The 23,682-nt window shown below is 41.7% G+C and overlaps 1 protein-coding gene and 1 long non-coding RNA gene across 4 annotated transcripts in view; one reads left to right on the top strand and one right to left on the bottom strand.

Annotated features, from left to right (window-relative positions):
• The window catches only part of LOC309366470, a 52,102-nt gene extending 48,026 nt beyond the window's left edge, over positions 1-4,076 (bottom strand). Inside the window, exons 1-2 of the long non-coding RNA XR_014166714.1 lie at positions 3,325-4,076; positions 2,621-2,719 (exon numbers count right to left, since the gene is read on the bottom strand). This is a non-coding gene — a long non-coding RNA (uncharacterized lncRNA). The remainder of the gene's footprint in view (positions 1-2,620; positions 2,720-3,324) is intronic.
• The window catches only part of VIT (vitrin), a 38,423-nt gene extending 15,848 nt beyond the window's left edge, over positions 1-22,575 (top strand). For 2 of the 3 annotated variants that reach the window (XM_081905039.1, XM_081905038.1), the window contains exons 4-18: positions 38-194; positions 1,762-1,895; positions 4,084-4,158; positions 4,857-5,078; positions 6,197-6,247; positions 7,575-7,613; positions 7,737-7,793; positions 8,517-8,579; positions 9,668-9,715; positions 13,715-13,777; positions 17,085-17,232; positions 17,916-18,019; positions 18,996-19,222; positions 20,521-21,034; positions 21,621-22,575. In XM_081905039.1, coding sequence (XP_081761165.1) covers positions 38-194; positions 1,762-1,895; positions 4,084-4,158; positions 4,857-5,078; positions 6,197-6,247; positions 7,575-7,613; positions 7,737-7,793; positions 8,517-8,579; positions 9,668-9,715; positions 13,715-13,777; positions 17,085-17,232; positions 17,916-18,019; positions 18,996-19,222; positions 20,521-21,034; positions 21,621-21,799 — 2,081 coding nt within the window. In that variant the 3' untranslated portion in view covers positions 21,800-22,575. The remainder of the gene's footprint in view (positions 1-37; positions 195-1,761; positions 1,896-4,083; positions 4,159-4,856; positions 5,079-6,196; positions 6,248-7,574; positions 7,614-7,736; positions 7,794-8,516; positions 8,580-9,667; positions 9,716-13,714; positions 13,778-17,084; positions 17,233-17,915; positions 18,020-18,995; positions 19,223-20,520; positions 21,035-21,620) is intronic. The other variant, XM_081905040.1, reaches the window with a different exon arrangement.
• Positions 22,576-23,682: the final 1,107 nt, after the last annotated feature.

Below are 23,682 nucleotides of genomic sequence, written 5' to 3'. Positions count from 1 at the left end.
CAATATTAAAAATAACATTCCATTTGTGCCTTCACAGATGTTCCTCAGATCGACTGTGACATCAAAGCTGCAAAGATCATCAACCCTGAATTTATCGCTAAGTGTCCCTCTGGATGTCAGGATGTCAAATATCGTGTCTACGGCACCGATATCTATGCTTCTTTTTCCAGTATATGTGGCGCTGCTATTCACAGGTCAGCAGGGTTGCCCTTCGATCTAAGACAGCCCACAGAACCACAGGGAAATATGATTGTTGCTTCAGTGGTAGAAACTCACAAGGTGTGAGCAAATAATTCTACAAGTTTAGTAGTTCCACAGTCGCTTAAAACTAATAATCCTTTCTCTCCCTTTAACTTTGCTGCACTTGATAGCTAACCAGGTATATATTGCAGCACATTTATTTTGGGCTAATAACCTTTTTGGGGTAACAGCAAGCACTCTGTAGAGAGCTCACAGCCGCAGGATGAGCTTGGTTTTCTCACAAAAGCTGTGCATACCTTTAGGTTGAATACTGGCATGAACATCAGTCTTGCTTTTCCTTCAGACAAACTTTAGCTTTGCCTTTACCTTTCATCAGTTTATCTCATTTGTTATTTTAAGAGGAATTTCTGTAAAACTGGGAAAGTTTAAATGCAAAACTATTATTATTATTAATTTATTTATTTATTTATTTACATTTGTATACCGCCCTTTATCCAGGGCAGTTCACAACATAAAATTACAAAATATCAACACAAACCAAATGAAAAAGCAAAATCAAACCATGTTCCAATAAACACATTAAAAAGGCCATAGATTGTTTAATCAGGCAAAGGTCTGATTATAGAAAAATATTTTTGCTTGATGCCTAATGATATGTAATTAAGGCACCGGGTGAACACCCCTGGGGGGAGCATTCCAGAAGAGGGAAGCCACTCCAGAAAAGGGTGGTTCTTGTGTTGTCACCCTCTGGACCTCATGGAGGAGCCTTACATAGAATGGCCTCAGATGAGCAGGTTCTGGCTCTGTTCATATTGGGGGGGGGGGCAGGGCGGTCCTTGAGGTATTGTGGTCCTGAGCCATTTAAGATTTTATAGGTCAAATCCAGCACTTTGAATTGAGCCTGGAAGCTAACTGGCTACTAGTGCAGGCAGGCCAGGATTGTTGTAATATGCTCAAACTGTCTTGCTGCGGTGAGCAACCTGCTGGATTCTGCCCCAGCTGAAGTTTCTAAACTGCCTTGAGAGGCAGCCACATGTAAACTACTGTTGGTGGAAGGAGGTGCATTGGCAAACATCACAGGAGCCAGTCAATCAATGGAACCACAGTGATGGATTCCATGTTTGAGCCTTGGTTGGTCGGTATGTGCTGTGGGTAGAACTCATTGATCTTAATTTGGAAACTCTGAAATCTTTTTCTTGCGCATCATGGTAGATTAAGCACATGGAAGTGATTCACATCAGAGGTTTAGACTAGGTACATTCCACCTAAGAATTATCCTTAGTCCTGTAATTATAAAGTAGCTTGCCAAATGGCTTTAGCACTGCACTGTGGAGTTAATGAGCACCAGAAAGCACAAACACACACACACACACACACACACACACACACACACACAACAACAACAACTATCTGTTGGGTTAGAACAAGTCCAGTTCTGAGGGGAGTCTGGAGAAAATGTGTAAGGCACCTGGAATTTTGCACCTGTGTGGGTTAGGCTTGCCATTCAAAAGCCATTCAGCATTCTAGGGTGTTTCTGAACTGAATGCCTTATTTTTTCAGTGGTATAATTGACAAGTCTGGAGGGAAAATCCTAGTTCAAAAGGTTGCTGGACAATCTGGCTACAAGGGTAGTTTCTCCAATGGCATCCGATCGTTGTCTTTACCACGGTGGCGGGAATCCTTCATTGTTTCAGGTATTTTTATAGCTAATCTCTTTGTTTTTGACACTGCCATACTTTGAAAACTAAAAATCAGATGATCTGATTTTTGATACTGAAACATTGATACCCAACCATTCTGGAAACATAGTTCTATGATGGGGAAACTCTCAGCATCCTTAACTATAGTCCCCAGGATTGTTTGGGGGCAGTCATGACTGTTATCAGTGATATAATAACATTTTAAATGTATAATGCAGATGTGGTTTAAGTCTGCAGGGGTTATCTGGAATAATTTTGCTTTGGGGTATTCTTTCAAGTAATTCAGACAAGCCAGAGATTGAAACGAGTCTGAATCACTTGAAATTCTTCCCCTCTACTCAGTAATTCCCACTGCAAATACAAAAATTGCAATAAGTCATCTGTGAGTGACATCTAAATAGCAAGCCAAGCTAAGCTTGAGCAGTTGAGCCACATCCATTGCAACTGAGCTCATTGTCTACAAGCCAAAAATAATGGCATTTCAAAGTTTAAAACAAAAACCATACTGGCAGCGTGTTTCTACTTAGCAAACAATTAGGAGTGTGGGATTTGCCAGCTTGGCCAATCAGGATCTGTACAAAGACCCTAGAAAAACAAAGAATTAGGGCTAGGAAGCCAAGCTAGAAAGCAGGATATTGTGAAGCGTGAAGAAGAGAGTCAAGTTCACAGGATTCAAATGATGAGCACACTAGGAGGTATGCAAATTGGCTGGTACTCACTTTCAGAGTATTGAAATGTGCTGGCTTATGTGCAAACGAATGACTCCATTCAGATCAATGAGAGCTCCCTGCTAAAGTAACACAATCTGTTCTGGATGTCTTTGGGGAAGTTATGGACATTATATTCATCTTGATTTTCCATGCAGCAATTAAAGCATTCATTTGAAAAATGATGAAAACTAACTACATTGCCAATTGTGTTTTTTTTTTTAACGTGTTTACACATTTTGGGTTAAAACGAAAAACCAAAGAGTAGATGCTACATGGCAAGCCAATCTAATTCACTCCCTCTGTTTGATTAATTACATGCTTAGTCTTGGGCATGTTGCAGTTTTATCACACATCAGCCTGAATTTCAGAGTTGTGTATATTTAAACCCACTGAAATTAAGGAGCTTGATAGTGCAGTCCTATAAATGCCTACTCAGATGTAAGCCACATTGAGTTCAGTGGGATTTACTCCTATTAGGTATATTTTATTTATTTATTTATTTATTTACTTAACAAAATTTACATATCACTTGATTGCAGTAAAACATCTAATCATTATACATGAGAAATTAAAATTGTAAGATCAAATTCAGTTAAAACAGATATTTAAAAATAGTTAAAATTAAAAATAGTAATTTAAACACATCTACATGTCTGGCTAGGTCTGGCATATGATTGCTTGTTGTTATAAAAGTGCTTAAGACATTTACTTACCACTGTAAATGTTAAAAACATTTACCGTTTCTAAAAATGTTGCTATATAATGTAGTTTGATGTGGGAAATGTCAAGAGGTAACATATGATGTGGCACAATGAAAGGTTTATGGTTTGTACCAGACTATAACTGTCACGATCTCCTATATGTGGTTTAAATGTGAACTCAAATGTAGCTTACACACACATTGAATTCTTTCACTATTATCATGGTTATTCATGGGCTCTAATAACAATCTGTAATGAAACGGAATTTGAATAAATATTATGTATGTGGTAAATAAGGGGAACCACCTAGAGGCATGGGGTATTTTTGTGAGGTAGTGTTTTACTTGCATCCATGACATAAATCTTGGTTAGTTCAGTGGAATAAGTTTTGTTATGTTACCCTTGCAAACAACCACCACCTCAGGAGACATGAATGGCAAAGCAATATGAAGTTGCTTGTTCTTTAATATTAAAGCAGTTTTACGCATAAAAGGTACTAGGCCACCCACATGTTCTTTTGTACCACAGAGCAGCTGGCATGGCAGATCTTGCGGTGAATAACTGAAAGCCCTGGGGGAAATTGCAAAGGTCTAATTACCTGAAGGCTGATTTAAGAACTTATATTATGCTAAATATGTATATCTTATACTGTACTGCATTAGATATATGCTGTAGATCTACTGGATTAAAATGTGTTTGCTTTATTGCAAGGTCATGTACTCTCTCCAATTTGGCATTTCTGGTTTGTTTTTGTTTCTTTGTTTTCCACAGAGGGCAAACCCAAAAAAGGTGTGCAGTACCCATCAACACTTGAATATTCATCTTCCTCAAACACACCTGTTAAAGGCAAGTGTGTGTGTGTGTGTGTGTGTGTGTGTGAGAGAGAGAGAGAGAGAGAGAGAGAGAGAGAGAGAGAGAGAGAGAGGGGAGAGTGTGTGTTGTGTTCTTCCATATACAGCTCCACCTGCACTATACATTTAAAGCAGCATCTTACTGAAGAAGAAGAGGAGTTTGGATTTGATATCCCGCCTTTCACTCCCTTTAAGGAGTCTCAAAGCGGCTAACATTCTCCTTTCCCTTCCTCCCCCACGACAAACACTCTATAAGGTGAGTGGGGCTGAGAGACTTCAAAGAAGTGTGACTGGCCCAAGGTCACCCAGCAGCTGCATGTGGAGGAGTGGAGACGCGAACCCGGTTCCCCAGATTGCGAGACTACCGCTCTTAACCACTACACCACTGCTTTATGTAGTCATGGTTTCCCCCAAATAATCCAGAGTCCTCAAATTTGTTAAGTGCACTGAGAGTTATTAAGAGGCCCTATTCTCCTCTCAGAGCTTTTAGGGACTGGGAGCAAAGGCTGCCATATGAGACTCAGCAACACCATGCCAAGTGTCCAATAAAGCTGGTAGCAACCACCACACACAAGCATCCCAAAGGAATGTGCGGCTGACACTAAATTCACAGCACCTATACTTTTGCATCTCTGCAAATGGCAGATAGCATTTTCTTTGATATTAATTCACTATATTTCTATACTAATATAGGAGGTTCCCAACGGAAAGAGTATCGGACAACTGCAGTGCCATTGCAAACTACACAAGGTGCATTTACAACAGCAAAAGCTGCTATCAGGACAACCGAATTTGTCAGCACAACTCCAAAGCCAGCAACAATCCCAACTACAGTCACGACAACCATCACTATCCAGGCAACTACTGGTGTAGCTACAAAGCCTCCAGTTGTGATTCACAAGGTCAGGGACATAGGTGAGCAAAATGGCAGAGGTCATAGTGGCTTAACAATGTGTTTGTGCTATAACAGGAGTGAAGAAATTTCAACCTGTGGGTCTAGTTAGGCCTCCCCAAGCTGTCACTTATAGTGTGACAAGTAAAATATCAGCACAGCTAAATTCAAAAGGAAGACTCTGGCATGTGTTCAAGCCAGGTTGTGAATTCATAAAACTCTGAAGTCAAGCAAAGGCTGCAAAGGATTGGATTTATAGTTTACCTGATGCCGTAGGATGGGATATCAGTTTAGTCAACAGTTGGGTGGCCATACCAGGCAGCAAGTCAGTATGCCAAGTTCAACGCCTGAGGGTCAGTTCACACAAACAAAGTCCAAAATCCAAAGGTCAGGAAACAAGGTTCATGGTCAAGCCAAGTCCAAAGTCCAGTAGTCGGGATACAATACAGAGTCAAACCTGAAGCTCAGTCCTGTGGCAGTCCAGAAACACCCAAATCAAGGCCCATCAACATGGGCAGCTGAGAAAAAACAGCCCCTCAGCTATGCTTCCCTTCTGTAATTTCCATGCTGATTGCAGCATCTGGGCTTGATGAGGGAGGTGACCCTCACCTGCTCCAAGCCTACTTCAGCTGAGGAATCACGCCCCTCCTCCCAGAGCTAGTTAGCCCCACCTGGTCAAGTAGGGAGCTGGGCTGTGGGCCCTTACCTGTCTCAGCCTCCTAGAGTGCCACTCCCGCTGCTCCCTACACCTCAGAGCTTCTGTATTCATGGGGATAGGGACCCCTCTGGCTCTGGAAATGGGTCTTGCTGCTGTAGTTCCTGCATTGATGTTCACCCCCTCCCCATCCTCTGCTCTTACTCTTACAATTTAAAGAAGGATCATCATCTTCACAGAACAGTGCACTTTAGCCATTTGTTTTCCATCGCCTCATTCTCTGTTTTGCATACTGATTTTTCTCCTTTTCCATTTGCTATAGTGAGGGCTTCTCTGGTTTGTTCTTAGGGAACTGTTTAGGGAAGATTTAATGTTTAACAGAGTATTGTATTTTAATATTTTGTTGGAAGCCATACAGAGTGGCTGGGGAAACCCAGCCAGATGGGCGGGGTATAAATAATAAATTATTATTATTATTATTATTAGGTTCTAGCAACGTCCATCCAGCTTACTCCTCAGTAGCAGCTGTAGCATCAAGTAAGTACAGAGGCAGTGCATTGTCATATCATGACTGCAATCCTAGGAAGCCCAGGGAAATCAGTGGGTTTATGTCTGATTATACACCATGGGAATGTGTTTAAATGGCCATTGTTTTATCTCTTTCACTAAGGAAAAAGTAGCTTAAGGAAAAAGTAGCTTCAGTTATCCCTGTTTTATAATATGTTCTCCATACCTTCCATCCCTGCCATAGAACTACAGTTCCCAAGGTTCCCTGGAAAAAGATAATGACTGTTCAAGTAGTTTGAATCTTTCTTGTGACTAGACCTGTCTCCACATAACAGGGGTGGGGAACTTTTTTGGACTTCCATGTGCTGTTGGACTCCAGCTCCTAATAAGCCACACTTGCTGAGACTCAAAAATCTAGAGGGTCACAAGTTCCCCATTCCTGCTAAGTAATATATATCTCTCTGTAATTATTGTTTCATAAATCCTATATTTAATCTCAGTTGGTAGAGCCTGAGAATCTTAATCTCAGTGTTATGGGTTCTGAGCACAATTCAAAGTGTTGATGCTGACCTTTAAAGCCTTAAACCAGGCATAGGCAAACTCAGCCCTCCAGATGTTTTGGGACTACAAGTCCCATGATTCCTAGCTAACAGGACCCGTGGTCAGGGATGGTGGGAATTGTAGTCCCAAAACATCTGGAGGTCCGAGTTTGCCTATGCCTGCCCTAAACAGCCTCAGCCCAGTATACCTGAAGGAGTGTCTCCACCCCCATCGTTCTACCTGGACACTGAGGTCCAGCGCCGAGGGCCTTCTGGCAGTTCCCTCACTACAAGAAGTGAAGTTACAGGGAACCAGGCAGAGGGCCTTCTCGGTAGTGGCACCCGCCCTGTGGAATGCCCTCCCACCAGATGCCAAAGAGATAAACAACTATATGACATTTAGAAGACTTCTGAAGGCAGCCCTGTTTAGGGAAATTTAGAATGATTGATGTTTTAATGTATTTTTAATCTTTTGTTGGAAGCCGCCCAGAGTGGCTGGGGAAAGCCAGCCAGATGGGTGGGGTAGAAATAAATTATTATTATTATTATTATTATTATTATTATTATTATTATTATTATTACTATTACTATTACTATTATTACTGTTATGGGTTTGAGTCTCACGTTGGGTAAAAGATTCTTACATTGCAAGCGGTTAGACTAGATGACCTGTGTGCTTCTATGTTAAAAACTAAAGGATTAGGACAAGAGTCTCTTACCTCCTGCAGCTATAAAATTATCACTTTTAAAAAGAAATGTCTTTTAAAAATAGTTTTGGGAACTGCAAATAACATTTTCTGTTTTAATGCATATTTTAGGGCAGGTTCAAGCTGTACAAGGAAGAACCCAGAATCAAGGTATGTCCTAACTTAAATGGATATATATTTTCTTCATTTAAGCTAAGTTTAGTTTAAAGTAATCATATTTACTAATTACAATTTATTCAAGTTTATGTGTTGACCAGTAAAATATTTTTAAAGCATTCAGAGGCAGTTCCAGCCATGCAAGTAACAGAAATATCGCTCGACCTAATACAGGTAAAACCTTCATATGATTTTTAAAATGTTTTCCGGTTATAAAAAGCAGCAACCAGAGCCCACTCTTAAAGACGTTCTCTTGGAAGTTAGTTTCCCTGAGTTACCTACAATTACTACACCTAAGAAATACTGGATACAATTTAGCCCAAGTTAAGAATTTTAATTCCCTGTTATTTCAGTAGAAGATATTGAACACATGCTCAACTCTCCCTGTGAAATCGCTGGGATTTAAAATAAAAAGATTTGGCTGGATTGCAGCCATTCTGATTTTGCAGCATTTCTGTACTGTTATTATTTATTAAACTTATATACCACCCTATACCCACAGGCCTGTAGTGGTCTGCTAGTTATCCTTTAAAGTTCAAACTATTTGAGTCAAGTTGTTTTGTAGGAGTTGAAATCCATAACCCATTTACATCGCCAGAGCAGTTCTAATAAAGTGAACAGGACTGAACTGATTAAATTATGTATAGATTGCAACCCAAGCCCAAGAAATGTCAATTGACTTCCGTGTGACATTATGATAGCATTTCAGGCTGTAAATGCTGAGGGGCAGAGTGCCCATCCTATTAAAAATTGCTGAAGCTAAACTGTCTTGACGTACAGGGAAGTCCCTATTAATACTACCCCCATTATAAAACTGGTGGTTCTTAGGTAATGAAACAGACTCACCAGAATTATGCCTCTGTGTATTAAAGTTGACCCTTTTGACAAACCACACAGGTCTTCAACGGCAAGAGCCAATTGTCTCATTCCGGAAGCCTTCCACCTCTCCTGCCAATCTGGGTAAGCTTCCCCATAAACCAAGGCAGATTTTGACAGGATTTGTCACCTAGATTTCTCTGGGCTTGTTAGTCTGAACCAGAAGCACTACTTCCTCTCACCTTGTATGCAAAAAATCTATTGTTTTCAACAGAGCAGTGCTTGAGTCATCTGAGTATTCTTTTACATCCAGTTCCCTATGTCTGGTGCTCATTTCAGGCAGCTTCCTATATATGCAGAATAAACTTTAGTCTTGATTAAAGTATTGTTTCTAAGGGCCTGGTGTTTCATTGCAGATCTGTACTGCAACATATTCTTGACATGATCATAGTGCATTAGTAGTGGGTTTAGCCTGCTTTGGTTTGTTCTGCAGTGTTTCCCAAAGCTATCTATCACATTATTGCTATCTGGAGGGACCGTATTGCAATAAAAGCAAAAGCAAAAATAAATCAGAACATTTCTGGTTTAAAAAGCTATGGGATTTCATCAGGAAGTGGCAGGATATGCGGTTATTGGAAATAAAGCAAAAACCAAAAAACCTTTGCAGATGCAAACAGTATTGAAAAGGAGGTCACATATGACTGCCCCAATAGCATCATGAGCACAAATCACCCGTCTCACATCACAGTATCTGCCCAAACACTGGAAATTGAGGCTGACAAAAAACAACACAAAAGGCAATTTCCATAGTGCATCAGCCCCTTCTTTGAGAAACAATCATTAAAAGAAATGGGACAAGCCAAAGACCCAGGAAACAGCTGGCTTGTCACTTTTTTGTTGTTGGAACAAACAGTATGAACAAAGCCACATAAGTACCCTCCTCAAAAGTTCATGTCAAAACTATAAAAAAAAAATCATTTGTTTCTGGCACAGAATGTCTCTTAACTTAATATTTCACTTAAGGAAGGATCTGTCATATCCATGTCATGCTCTATTTATTCTGCTTCTTACATATACTTCTGCTTATTCTCACATATACTTCATTTTACAAAGTGTCTCGCCTAAAGGAACAGCATTTGTTTTGTTAACTTCAGATTGGTTTGGGTTAGTGGTTTGCTTTTGTTTCTTTTACTTTTAAGTAATTACTGTTTTCCCCCTCTTTTGTGTGGAAGCTATAGAAACAGACTTGTGGAAACTGGGATCAAGCCTTTTTGACACAGGTAGTATTACGCAATGTTTTCTAATCACCAACTCTGTCATTTTAAGGCTTTCGATTGGAGCTCCATCTTTACCTGCCTCACACCAGACGTAGGTGGGCATGGCTTGGAAGAAACAGCCTCATAAGCCAAATTAGCCCCCCTAATTGCAAGACCTAATTAAGTCCACAGACTAGAAGCTCCCCCACTTGCTGCTTTAGGAAGAAATTACAAGGCCCTTTTTACATGAGAAGCATTTGCATGCTATATGCAAGAACTCTACCTGTATGATCATCACACACATTATAAACTTCCACAGAACTGTTGTGAACGGTGGCTATCCTGAGTATGAATTGGGCGAATCCACACTTACTTTTTGGCCTGGGCTTTCAAGGCACAGGTCTGCACTTCAAAGCTATGTGTCCAAGCACTCTTTCTTTTGCAATTCACCATTTGGGTTTCCAATGGATTGGTATTTGCGTGTGTAGGTCCCCAGGCCACCCCTCAAATAACTTCACACATAACACGTAATTTTAGTTTTGGTTTTTGGGCACTATTTTGGCCACAACTTTATTAAAATACAAAATCAGTGAGTGGTTGTTTAGACATTGGTTATGACTATCTGTCCCCCCGCCTGGGACAGAACTGACATCCCGAGGTCCGATCGGTAGCCATTAGAAGAGAAAGTCAAACTGGGGGTCATTTGAGCTAAGCGTCGGACCCACGCCGCTCACCCCAGCAGCTCCCCGAAAGCTTGCCTGCCCGGTCCTATAACAAGGATTCCCATAACAGGGATTGGGCGGCCCTGGTCCCATAACAGGGATTGGACGAAATCATGGCAAGCCCCAGGATTCCTTTAACGGAATTCCCTTCAGCGCAATAGGAAGGGCAGGCACCGCCTGAACCCCTCCACCACCAGCATATTATAACCAATGCCTAACCGCAACCTTACAAGTTGTGACGAATTGCTGAGTAGTAGGCAAAAACCAAATGGCACATCCAATCACCAAATGGCAAAATTCCTACTAGGCCCCTGCTCCAAGGCAGACGACCCCATGACAGGCAAAGCAAGGTCAACCGGAAAGAGGGTGGGCGGGCGGGTGATCCGATGCACTCTGCAAAGAGAAAGAGAAACCAGAGTGCACCAATATTTAAAGACTATGGTCCCTCCCACCCAATTTGCAACATACAATTTGCCCCAGCAACCCGGTTACCCAATCATGATGCCAGGCAACAATTATAACCTGCCTGGCAACAAGAGGCCTGGCCTGGTGGCCCACACCACAACACGTGCTCTCATTTATTGGAGAACACGCTTTGTGCCAATCCAATGGTGAGGAGTGGGTTTTTGTGGGGAAAGCTCCAGAGCAAAAAACAGAGCCACTCCGACATGGAGCTTTAAAGTATGGACCATGCCTGGAAAATGTGGAGGAAAGGGTGGACAAGCCCTGACAGGAGCAAATGGAATGTAGGAAAAGAAAATTGCATCATCATTATTATTATTATTATTATTATTATTATTATTATTATTATTATTATTTAGACCCTGCTCTCCTCAGCCAAGGCCAGGTTCAGGGTGGCTAACACCAAATATATAATACATTAAAAACACAAAATCAAACGATTAGTTTAAAATACAATTTGAATCACATTTTAAATCAAAATAGAATTAATTGGGAACCCACAAATCATAACCATAGGGGTAAGGAATTAAAAGCTCACCAGGCCCGGCCACTCGTGCTGGTCCCATATGGGCCGATTGAAAGAGCCAAGGAGGCCACTTACATACAGGGTCCTATAGAAAGAAGGGAGTCAGACTGGGCCCACACCAAAGGCCTGGCAGAACAGCTCCATCTTGCAGGCCCTGCGGAAAGATGTCAAATCCCGCAGGGCCCTGGTCTCTTGCGACAGAGCATTCCACCACACTGGGCCAGGGCTGAAAAGGCTCTGGCCCTGGTCAAGGCCAGTCTAACTTCCTTGAAGCCCAGGACCTCCAAAGTATTATTGTTTGTGGACCGTAAGGTCCTCCGCGGGGCATACCAGGAGAGGCCTATATTAAGCTATGGCAAGAGAGGCAATTTGTCTGCGTGTGTGTGCTATAAAATGAAGCCTTTCTAAAAATCAGAAAGCAGAGAGTCACAGCTGAAACATGAGATTGGAATGATGAATCTGCAGATGAGGGGTCAACGTTATGGAGGATCCTGCCATACATGAAACAGAAGGGATTTTAACTTAATCCGCCCAAAAGCAGATTCATCACAAGAATCTTGCAGGTTGTGTAAGTCATTATGTTGCAGTTACTGAGTACATGTGCTTGTGAACACACCCCTAGTCCTATTCCATAATGTTTTAGCTATGCTTTGCCCTTTCTTGTTTGCTAAAGTGGGAGAGTTGTGTGAGGATGGGCTTGCATAGGCAATGCATCCATATACCCAGGTCAGAACAGCCAACAGGTTTACATTTCCAAGTTGAATCTCAGCACATGTATCAGGATGTTAAGAGATTACCATCAACAGAAAGTAAAAACACTCTAAATGTTCAGGTGGATGTCTGGATACCTATTTGCAAGCAAGATTATTCATCACACAGCTTGAGGTGAGAAAAGGGAAATTTTCCAAGGGACCAGAATACAATAAAAAATTAGCTCAGTGATTAAGTTTGATGCATGCTGATTATCACTTCAAAGAGAATTATTTTTAGTTTGTATGTGACAAGTATTGCCTGAGTGGAGATTTAATGAGCCTGGACAGCTGTGACAACTCAGTGGTGAAAAAGCTTAATTGGCTTGCAGTGAAGCACCAAGGCACAGTGAGGGAATATTCCCAGGACTGACAATACAGTCTTCAAGCCAGCCTGGGAACCTAGAAGGGCTCACTAGAAAGGGCTGCCTTTTCAATGTATTGCCTTTTCTCAGTGATACATGATGGGTGGCATTTTTATTAAAAAGAACTATATAATTATCTAATTGCATTCAAGCAGTGGCCTGAAAGCCAGGCTGCAAAGGAAAGACTATGCAGCCTCAGCTTAAACTCAAACAATGGCTGCGGCTGCAAAGTCAGAATGAGAATGCACTCCCGACTCTTTTCCAGCTGTGAATCGGCACCAAATTCAAAAAGCACCAGACCAGCCACGAAAAGGAAGAATTAGGAGTGCAGCTAGAACACACTCTCAGTGCTTTCTTTTCAGTTTTATCTTGTGAATTTACCTGTCCATGACACCTGGTGATGGATGGGGAGGGTAAAGGGCACGGATTGAGCCAAGCCATACTGTGAGGTGAAGATTTCCTACTGCTGATCTAATTTTCAGCTTTCTAGAGGTGTAAAGTTCAAATAAAGATAAACACCACATGGACCATGTTGTTCATGTTTCAAAATGAAATTGTTGTGGGGTAAATTCCATGTAGGATGACACTGTGCATAAACAGAGTCTAATGTGCGGAACAGAGTCTTGTTAGCCCAATTTTGTGGTATGCCCCAAAGTGCAAGAATACCTAGTGATAATTTACAGTTCATTGTGGCGAGACAAGAATTTACAGTTCACTGTGGCGAGACAAGAACTTCTTTCTATGTTTCCTCATGGCACATGTAATTATCCCACCTCTTATATCAGCAAGTAGGGCTGTGAATTTTAATCAGTAGGTGAATGAACCACACATATAACAGCCTAACATCCATGAATTTTGAAGTCAAAAAAGCTAGTAGCTACCACTATATCTCAGATGTATGTGGTACATATTTTATTATTTATACCCTGCCCATCTGGTTGGGTTTCCTCAGCCACTCTGGGTGGTTCACAGCACATGTCAGAACATACTAAAACATCAAACATTTAAAAATTCCCAATACAGGGCTGCCTTCAGATGTCTTCTAAAAGTCAAATAGTTGTTTGTTTCCTTGACATCTGAAGGGAAGGTTTTCCACAGGGAGGGCTCCACTATTGAGAAGGCCCTCAAAAATATGATGATGTCATCATCTCATGCCCTTTGCATTTAATAACCGACTGTGTCATTATTGATCATTCCAGGTTTCAGTTCCAAGGAAGACGTGGTCCCCAAACCCCTGGAACCAGTTTCACAGGGAAACCCAAGTATGTGCACCAGCCAAGTATTGGCACCTGAGAGTCTGCCCTATCAAGGCTTCAGCCATTGGGAGGAAGGGAGAGCCTTCTTAGAGGGCTTCCCCATTGTGATTTCTGGGGGAAGGGAAAGAATGGATGTATCAGGGTTCAAAGATGTCATCCGGGTTGCAGTGGAATCCACATTTTGCTAATGAGCTTAATTTTTGCTGAATCCATTCCTAAGTTAGCTGAAGAGAAATCACCCAGGACTAGTTATTGGTTTTTACTGCTGCAGACTGAGCTGCTGTTTAACCTAGTTGTGATTTTCAAGATAATATAAACTGGATGTTTGAGGCACACATTTGCAAGAGCTGCAAAAGTTTGCCTAAAAATTCAGTGAAGCATCCCAGGGTGTTACTCCTCTCGGCCCCAGACAGCATGCTCAACGGGCAACCCACCCTTTTAGCTAGAGGGTTTTAGTCCTGGAGCATAGGTAGGCAAAGTAAGGCCCAGGGGGCGGATCCGGCCCAATCGCTTTCTAAATCTGGCCTGCGGACAGTCCGGGAATCAGCGTGTTTTTACATGAGTAGAATGTGTGTTTTTATTTAAAATGCATCTCTGGGTTATTTGTGGGCATAGGAATTCGTTCTCCCCCCCCCCCCGAAAAATATATAGTCTGCCCCCCACAAGGTCTGAGGGACAGTGGACCGGCCCCCTGCTGAAAAAGTTTGCTGACCCCTGATCTAGAGGATCACTGGTCCCCTATCCTTGGTCTCTTGCCATGGTAAAACCATCAGGGGCTCCTGAGCAGGCATTATATATATCTGATTATACAGTAAGGTTTCTTTTTTCTGACCCAATATAGAATTCTATTTAAAGTGACACTTTAGGGGTTGAACTGCTATGTTGTTGGACTGCAGTTCCAATATCCATGAACACTGATCATGCTGTGGAGGCAGAGCATAGCCATCATGGGCCACAAGCCTGTTGATCCTCTCTCCCTGCCCCAGAGGCATTAATTTCATTCTCAAAACGTGCCCTCCTAATTCTTGCTCTTAATGCCATCAATCTCAATCTTAGATTATGGCTACTCAGGGACAAAATTTATGAATCACCTTTAAATAGCTGCAGGAAAGTGCTAATTTTCCTCCTAAAATAGCAAGGCGGGTGTATCTGCCTCACCAGGTTTTATCACAGTTCTCCGCAAATAATTACTGGATTTTGTCAGGGGTTTACGCTTCTGGAGCCAATCTTGTAATGAAAGGAATGCCATGCAGGAGCCAGGAACTATCTCAGCACACAGTACAAATCCTGATTCGGAGTAAGGAAGTTGGAACACACTCGGAACAAGATCACTCACAAAGGGTTTTGTAAAGGGCATGGGGAATCTTTGCAAGCCTGGCACCTCTTCAGTGAAATATACCTTTATTGGCACATCTGTCTTGGTGGGAGCAGTTTCAAAGAAAACCATACAAGAAGCCTGACTAGAAAGAAAAACCATTAATTGCCATTTAGGCTTATCCAAACGTTGATCCCTTTCAAGGAAGAGTATTTTCTCAGCAGCTTAGAGCAAAAGAAGAATAGACTATTTCTTGAAGACACTCCTTGCAGGTCAGAATGAATAAATTTGGTTACTTAAAAAAAAATAGAGAGAAGAGGTTGCTTTAGCTTTGGGTGTTTGTCTACTGTTCTGCAAGCCAAAATAGCAAGATGAGTGAGGACACGTGCATTTAATAGACTACAATCAAGTTTTTAAATATCCAGACTGGAGAGACAGATCTGAAAGCCACAAAGGAGATTATCATTCTTTGAATTACTTCCATGTCTGGCAAAATAGCAATTCCCACTTCAATAAAGAAGGAGGTTTTTTGTTCCAGCACTAATTAAAGAACACTTTTTGTGTATGTGTTGGGGGTGTGTGTGTTTTTTTTAAAAAATTAGCTATACAAATCAGAATGCAGGAATGGAGAATACAACCACAATGCACATTAAAATGCAGGAAGGAAAGTGTGGTAAAACTTTTATGTGGTAAGACTGCTGCTGGACTGTACCACTTCAGACTTGGTGAGAGGGGGGTAGAACAGTTGAATGCTCCTTCCTATAAAACACACAGTGCATATAGAAAATTAGCAGAGAGGAGAAAATTATACTGTCGCTAACTCACAATATGCTCATCTTATAGGCGCAAGGAAAATGTTGTTTATTAGTTTGGGTTCGTTCTGTGGAGACACAACTAATTATTCAACCTCACACCACCATCCTGAAGTAGCTCAGTCCGCATGAGTCACATATAAATAACTGCTTGTCTAAAGTGCCTCTGAAGTCCAAGTCTTGCAAAGTTGTCAAATCTTACACAATCATTTAATGACATGATTTGAATATGACTGCTCCTGATGTATTCAAATAGTCCACATGGAGTTCAACCCCATTATACATCTTCTGAGAAGTTGGCCTCATTAGGTTCAAATGGGATTTAGTCCCAGATAAATGTGCATAATACAACTGTATCCGTAGTGTATGTGGGGACTCCTAAAAGTGCCTTCTGAGCTAATCTTTCCTTTCAAAGGTCTGTGTAATTTCAAGGTGGCCTGTATCAGCTGAGATAGCAGAAATAGAAGGAAGAATCATAGAATTATAGAGTTGGAAGGAACCCTGAGAATCATGTAGCCCAACCCCTTGCAATGCAGGAACATTGCAGTTGTCCCATATAGAGATCAAACCTGCAACCTTGGCATATTGGGAACCATTGGTAGATATGGATGCAGCCTGCAGTAGATCATTAAGGGTTTCTGACTTCTGATTGTCAGACCATAGCAACAGCCAAACAACTTTCCCCACCTAGATTAGCCTGCTGAAATGAAGTAAGTGGACCAGGAGAAGAGAACTTTTGGGTTTAAGGACTGCAAACTTGGTTCAGTTCTGGTAATAAAAACACATTTCAAAGCTCAGACTGTGTTTCAAGGCACCATGTTCATTAATCATGTGTGTCTTTTTATGCTCAATTCTGGTTGGTAAAATTTTGAGGGGGGGTTGGGGGGGGGTGAGAAAAGTAGATTAAACAATCCTGAAGTTTGCCCAGCTCTGTGGATGGAACCTTTATAGAAGCAGAATTCTTTCTGAACAGAAACAGAAACACTAGTTCTTCTCTACTTGCCAAGTAGGGGTATTGTTATCTATGTCAAGTGAAGCTTTGTAATCTTTGGTAAATTCTGTGAATGATTGAGTACATGCTCTGTTATCATGGTTTGAGGTGTGTTTTTGTAGTCATGCAGGAAAAAGACAAAATATATGCAAAAGGACCTCCAAAGTTACTGTAATCTATTCTTTTTTTTTTCAGATTGCAAAGTTGATTTATCCTTCTTGATAGATGGCAGCTGGAGCATTGGCAAGCGCCGCTTTCAGATCCAAAAACAGTTCCTCAAAAATGTTGCTCAAGCCCTGGATGTGGGCCCAGCTGGTCCTCTTATGGGCATCATCCAGTATGGGTAAGAGAGTATGATGTATTTTCATAACATCTGTGCTGCCTAACATCCATCTCCATGTCTGTGGCAATACCACAGGAACTTCTTGTAGCAAACTACTTAATACACTTTTTTTTGTTCTACAAATTGAAGCAGATATGTATCTCACATTGCTAGACTGCACCAGCACTGCATCATAAAAATCATATATCTTAAGTTAGGACCTTGTTAGCTTATTTGATATATCCAACCATGGTCAAAATCCAGTCTTAATCTCCATTGTCAGAATTAGATTTCCAAGTATAGAGATTCTTGATTGTTCCACAACCTTTCTGCAGATCACTTGAATGGAGTGTGTAGACCACCATTTGAGAACCTCTCTAATAGCCCATACTTCAGGGATTATGTGAGTCCAACAACACTGGAGGAGACCGCAGGTTCCTCACCCCTCACCCATCAAGGGCAGTTGCCCCACCTACAAACATTTTTTTGTCAAATAATTGATTTTAAAAAGCAGCCACAAACGTAAGTTTCACATATGACATGTTTACACATTTCTATGAAAACACAGGAAATATTCATGCGAAATTACTATAAATTACAACTAGTATCATTAATGTGTTAAGAGTTAGTGCCATATTGTCTATGAACTTATTTTCCTGGGGATAACACAAAACAAAACTGCTCCATTTTCATTTTACGAATAGTGATGACCCTTCAACTGAATTTAACCTGAAGACCTATACAAACTCCAAGGATCTGCAAAATGCCATAGAGAAAATACTACAGAAAGGAGGATTGTCCAATGTTGGTATGTATCCTGCACAATACATCCACAGCTAATCAGTTTAAGAATCAAAAGATGTTGGTATGCTAGATGTTCTAGGCAGATTGAGGTCAAGACCACAAACTGTCCTCACTCATTTCTGGTTCCTCTTCCCTTAGTTTGGAAAATACTTTGTCTTCCAGAGAATCAGGATTTAATATCTGAAAGTTTTCTCTCAATAACTTGTCCCCTTCACACTGCAAATATAGCAGATTGGTGAGACACCAACCACCATAGAGTTCCAAACAGAAATACCGAGTACCTTAGTCAGTGCTTTTTTCCTAAAAAAATGTTTAGGGGTACTACCATTTTCCTACTCATATTGAAATACTGCCCCTCAATGAGGCCAAACTTAGATTCACAAAATGTTTAGGGGTATGTGTACCCCTGCTTCCTCCCAGAAAAAAAGCAGTGACTTTAGTTCAGTATCCCTTATTGCAAATCTATTCCCTCTTTCGGCTTTTAAAACATATCAGGCAGAAGTTAGAGACACATTTGACCAAGCAAGCAAGCAATACAAGAAGATTCCACGGCAGGTTCTGTTACTGGACGAGGGATCGCATGCAGATGTGGGATGTGAATGCACAAATGAGATTTGCATCAGCTTTGTTATGCACATTTGGATGTGAGGCAACACTTTGACATCACATGGCCCTGGTGGGGCCATATAAGTCCATTTCCATGTGGATAGAAAAATGTATCCTCAACCAGTGACTTAGATTGAATGTGCATTGTTGCCTGTAACTAGATCTGGGCCACTGATGATTTGAGAGAATCCTCAAATTGTTGTTGCTCCTGTCCTCAATTTTATAGTTTCTGTTGTTAGTTATAGACAATAATAGGCAAAACAATCATACAAATGGCAATGAGCTCAGGTTCTAAGAGATTTTAACGTTCCTTTTCATTGTTTTGCTCAGCAAGTTACAACTCTTACTTCCCCCCACTCCCCATCTTCATGCAGGAAGAGCGCTGTCCTTTGTTAACAAAAATTTCTTTGAGGATGCTAATGGGAACAGAGGTAGTGCACCCAACGTTGCTATAGTGATGGTGGATGGGTGGCCTACAGATAAAGTGGAAGAGGCCTCTCGGCTGGCAAGGGAATCCGGCATCAACATTTTCTTTGTCACCATTGAAGGACCAGATGAAAATGAAAAGCAGAATGTTATTGAAACAAACTTTGTGGACAAGGTAAGGGGTACATTGGGATCCATCAAGAAAGAGGCAAGATTTCTTGATTCTGATGAAAGGTGGGATCTGAACTCTTCATCACATGTAGGCGAGTCAATATAAAAGTGAGACATCCTTGCCTGGCCAAAAACCCTCAAGTGTGAGTGAGCAAACTGGCTACCACTCTGTTCCAACAATGTCCAGCTATAGCTATATAGTTCTCTCTTTGAAATATTCACATGCTACAATAGTTACCATATTGAGACTCAATACGGCAAAGTTTTACAAGATCCCCGGTATAAACAGGATGCAACTATGTACGCTTAGTTCTTCAGTGGAGTCACACAGGACAGATTATGAAGGTTCAGCAAGTGAGACTGCAAGACTCAAGCAATCAACTCACTTCAAAGCCTCAATCAAGTTGTGTAGTGTTAGATCATGTTTACTGAACGCTGTGTACTCTTGCCTCCAGTTTTCCTCCAAAACACACAAAAGTTCTGGATACACTTCAGTTAGAACTCATTCTCACAAGCTATGTAGTATAGGTCAGGTACTCATGACAAAATGCCTCTTCAGCTGAGTGGTGTTAGTCTGGCATGTATGCAGTCTTTCCTGGAAGGTTGGCAAATGAGCCCAAGTTCAGGAAGCAAAGTGGACTTTGAGAACTGTCCTTCAGAATACATCTTTCCCCCCTCCCTCTGGACACCCTTTCAGATAATTTTGTGCACTTTCCACTGTGTCTGTGCCATGAAATACATTTCCTATGAACTTCAAAGCCCCTTAATGCCTTTAACCTGGGAAGCCTCCAGACTGAATTGGACTGGCTGATGGTCTCGATTTCCTTTAGGTTTGAATGGGGGAAGAGCCACAGTAAGCCTCTGTGCACTTGCCAGACTGGGAAAGTAGAATGAGGCAAGAAGCCCTGTGTTCATACATAGTGACTTAATGGTAGCTGCATCTTAGAAAATGGAAATAACTTCAAGACATGAGAGCAAACACACCTGCAATGAATGTTAAGCCTGTTGACAGAAGTAGAGTCAATTCAGATGCTAGTTTTGCAATGTGGCAGATACTTGAGTAGCAAGTATAAATGCAACAGTCTACCATTTAGCTGCCCGTAAGCTGTAGACCTCAACATCTAAGAAACTATAAGGGCGGGTATTATTCAGCTGTGTTTTCTACCAGTTTGATGCAATACCAATTTGTCTCATAAAAAGGCTGTCGTAAGGTGAAATCAGTGACTGACAGTAATAAGTTGCCTCCATGAATTTTGCTGTAACTGCTCTTGAAATTCATTGCTTTTGTTTCCTCTCTTTCAGGCTGTGTGCAGGACCAATGGGTACTATTCCATCAATGTGCCCAGTTGGTTCAGCTTACACAAAGTAGTGCAGCAGTTAGTGAAGCGAGTCTGTGACTCTGATCGCCTGGCATGCAGCAAGACCTGTCTCAATGCAGCGGATATTGGATTTGTCATTGACGGGTCCAGCAGCGTTGGCACTGGCAACTTCCGCACCCTCCTCCAGTTTGTCGCTAACATCAGCAAGGAATTCGAGATTTCCGATACAGACACCCGCATTGGAGCTGTGCAGTACACCTACGAACAGAGGCTGGAGTTTGGCTTCGACAAGCACAGAACGAAGCAGGATGTCCTAAACGCTATCAAGAGAATCAACTATTGGAGCGGAGGAACCAGCACCGGAGCAGCCATCAACTATGCCTTTGAACAGCTCTTCAGCAAATCCAAACCAAACAAGAGGAAGATAATGATTCTTATTACAGATGGCAGATCATACGATGATGTCCGGGGGCCGGCTGCAGCGGCACATCAGAATGGTAAGCCAGAAGACCCTATAAACACCTATTTTAGGGGTAGGCAACCTGTAGCCCTCCAGATGTCACGGAACTACAGCTCCCATCATTCCTAACCATAGCTTATCCTGGCTGGAGGTGATGGGATTTGGAGTCCTGCAACATCTGGAAAGCACTGAAGAACAGAAGAGTCCTGTTCCATCAGACCAAGGCCCATCTATACCAGAACCCCTCACTTATTTTTAAAAAAGCTTTGCATAAAGCACCCAAACAATGGGGATCTGGATCTAGAATATGGCATCTAAGTTTTGCAAGCCAGAAGTCCAAGTTTGGCATAATAATTAAAAAAATGTAGTGTATTTGTATATTCTTGGTGAACATTAAGCCCTTCAATTTTTGAAACACGGGAAGGACATGTATGAGTCATTCAACAAGACAATAGGGAATGGGGAACAACAAGTCTGGGGATTGGAATGCCTCATTTATTTAAGTTTAAACACCTCACCACTTCTGATAATATTTTTGGGCCCTTATACGGATATTACTTTAAATGCAATATTGTTTCAAATAAGGCATTAACCTCATTATGTACTCATGTTTCTCACTTCAGGAGTCATAGCCTATTCAGTAGGAATTGCATGGGCTGCCCAAGATGAGCTGGAAGCCATTGCTACTGACCCTGACAAAGAACACTCCTTCTTTGTGGACGAGTTTGACAGCCTCTACAGATTTGTTCCTAGGATCATCCAGAATATTTGTACCGAGTTTAATTCGCAACCACGGAACTGAAATCAGCAGCAGGCTCCAGGAAACACTGCATCACTACATGAGAAAATGTTCGGCAAGCAGGGCCAGCCAGGAGGTTTAAAGGCATCTGTGGCTAAGAGCCAATGCCAGCTCTATTCTCCATGCCTGGCAATAATGGGTGTAGACTGATCAATCTCCTTCCCCCCCCACCCTTGCTGGTTTCAAAACTGATTCAATAGAGGAGCTGGCTACAGTCCTTGGTTAGATAATTCACTTGACTCAAATCTATAGTTTGGAGTTAACTTCCACATAGAATAGGAGACTAATAGGTCTAAGGCTGTAACCCAGATGGACTGGACTTAGTGGGCATGCCAGAGATGGCATTTGTTGGGTACCTCCCCATTTCAACTCTCCAGTGATGCAGAGGGGAGTAAATGGCTAACCAACAGCTGGCTTTAAAATATTGCATGGCGCTTTGAACCCGGCCTTTAATTAAGAGTGTTGGCAGACACATGAGGACAGGAAGCAAGCAAAGGACAAGAGACTACAACAAGCAGGGCAGATCAGGATTTGGTTCTAGGGGGGAAAATCAGTATCAACAAAGATGGAGTGTGGCACTCACACCAGCTGTCCACAATTGCTTTGTTGGGCATAATAGCACAAGTGTTGAAAGAATAGTTTGGGGGAAATTGAAGCTTACAGATTGTTTAATTACACATCACAGAACGTTCAACTGAAGTTAGTGGCAATGCAGGCCAGGCAGACAGAGTCTGTAACCTGGCACCAAAAGAGCAAGGCAGTAAATTATATATATGGTTCCTACCAGTTTCCTTCCTGTCTTCATAAACGAGTCCAGAGAGCAGCTTCCCACATGCCTAGTTCAGTGACATCATATTCCTTCCATCTCTTCAGATTCTAAAATCAAGCCTCCCTCCCCTAAGACGGAATCTGCAGTTTTTACAGATACTTCTAGGGTTGTTGCTGCGATGCATTACAAAAAGCATCAGTGGCAATCTATTATTTATTCTATATCCCATGAGCCAGAGTATTTATCATTGGACATCAGCATCAAATGCCCTCTGCTGATTTTACAACTGCTGTAAAAGCAACAGACCCTGTCAATTCGCTTTGATTTTAATATATAGCTATTGGCACTCAGGCCCAAGAATAGTTTTATCAGCAATTTGGTCCTGAAGTGGGCCTTTGGTGTGTTGCATAAGATGTCAAATAGACGTTTATTCCTACTCTCTGCTTCCTGTTCCACACGAGAGCTTGTTCTCTTACCCCATGACTGCTAAGTTTACTCAGGAGCCTTTGGAGATGATCTTATGATCTTTTAAAAAGTGTTGAGTATTCACTAGGCTTCCCATATGTCAGGAAAATCCCTGACACATCCAGGTTTTCAGGTGCAAATATGGCATCAGGGGGAATTTTGCCAGCAAAATACCAGAGAAAACCCAGGTGTTTATGCACCGCAGTGTAAACAGCTCCAAAAGCTTAAAATGACTATTTTGGGGGGAGGTTTCTCCCCCAAAAGCCCAACAATTTTGGGGTCTTCCTGAAAAAAGCTCAACACCTTTGCAGGTGCCAGAAATTTTACTTTTTGAAATATGGAACCGTGGTGCTTACTGTCTAGTGGATCACACTTATGTGCTTGTTGACAGGACTCAGCCTTTAAAGAATTTGTTGTGAGTCAAAATATCAGTACTGAGGAGCATTTGGCTTTGCATATGGACTACAGCTACATGGTCAGCCTTGAGTATTGACCATGCTGGTTGGGGTTGATGGGAGATGAAGCTGAAGGGTCCAAGGTTCCCTACCAATTGTGTATCTGCTAGTTGTATCTTTCATGTTTTTCATCAGTTTTCCTAGAACAGATGTTAGGTTTTTTGGCTTGTGAATTCCTGGATTTCCTCCCCCACAAG

This window comes from Podarcis melisellensis, assembly GCF_964234715.1.
Source record: "Podarcis melisellensis genome assembly, chromosome: 3".
Taxonomy (NCBI): Eukaryota; Metazoa; Chordata; class Lepidosauria; order Squamata; family Lacertidae; genus Podarcis; species Podarcis melisellensis.
Note: the sequence above shows the minus strand (reverse complement) of the source record. Positions and strands in the feature narration are given on the sequence as shown.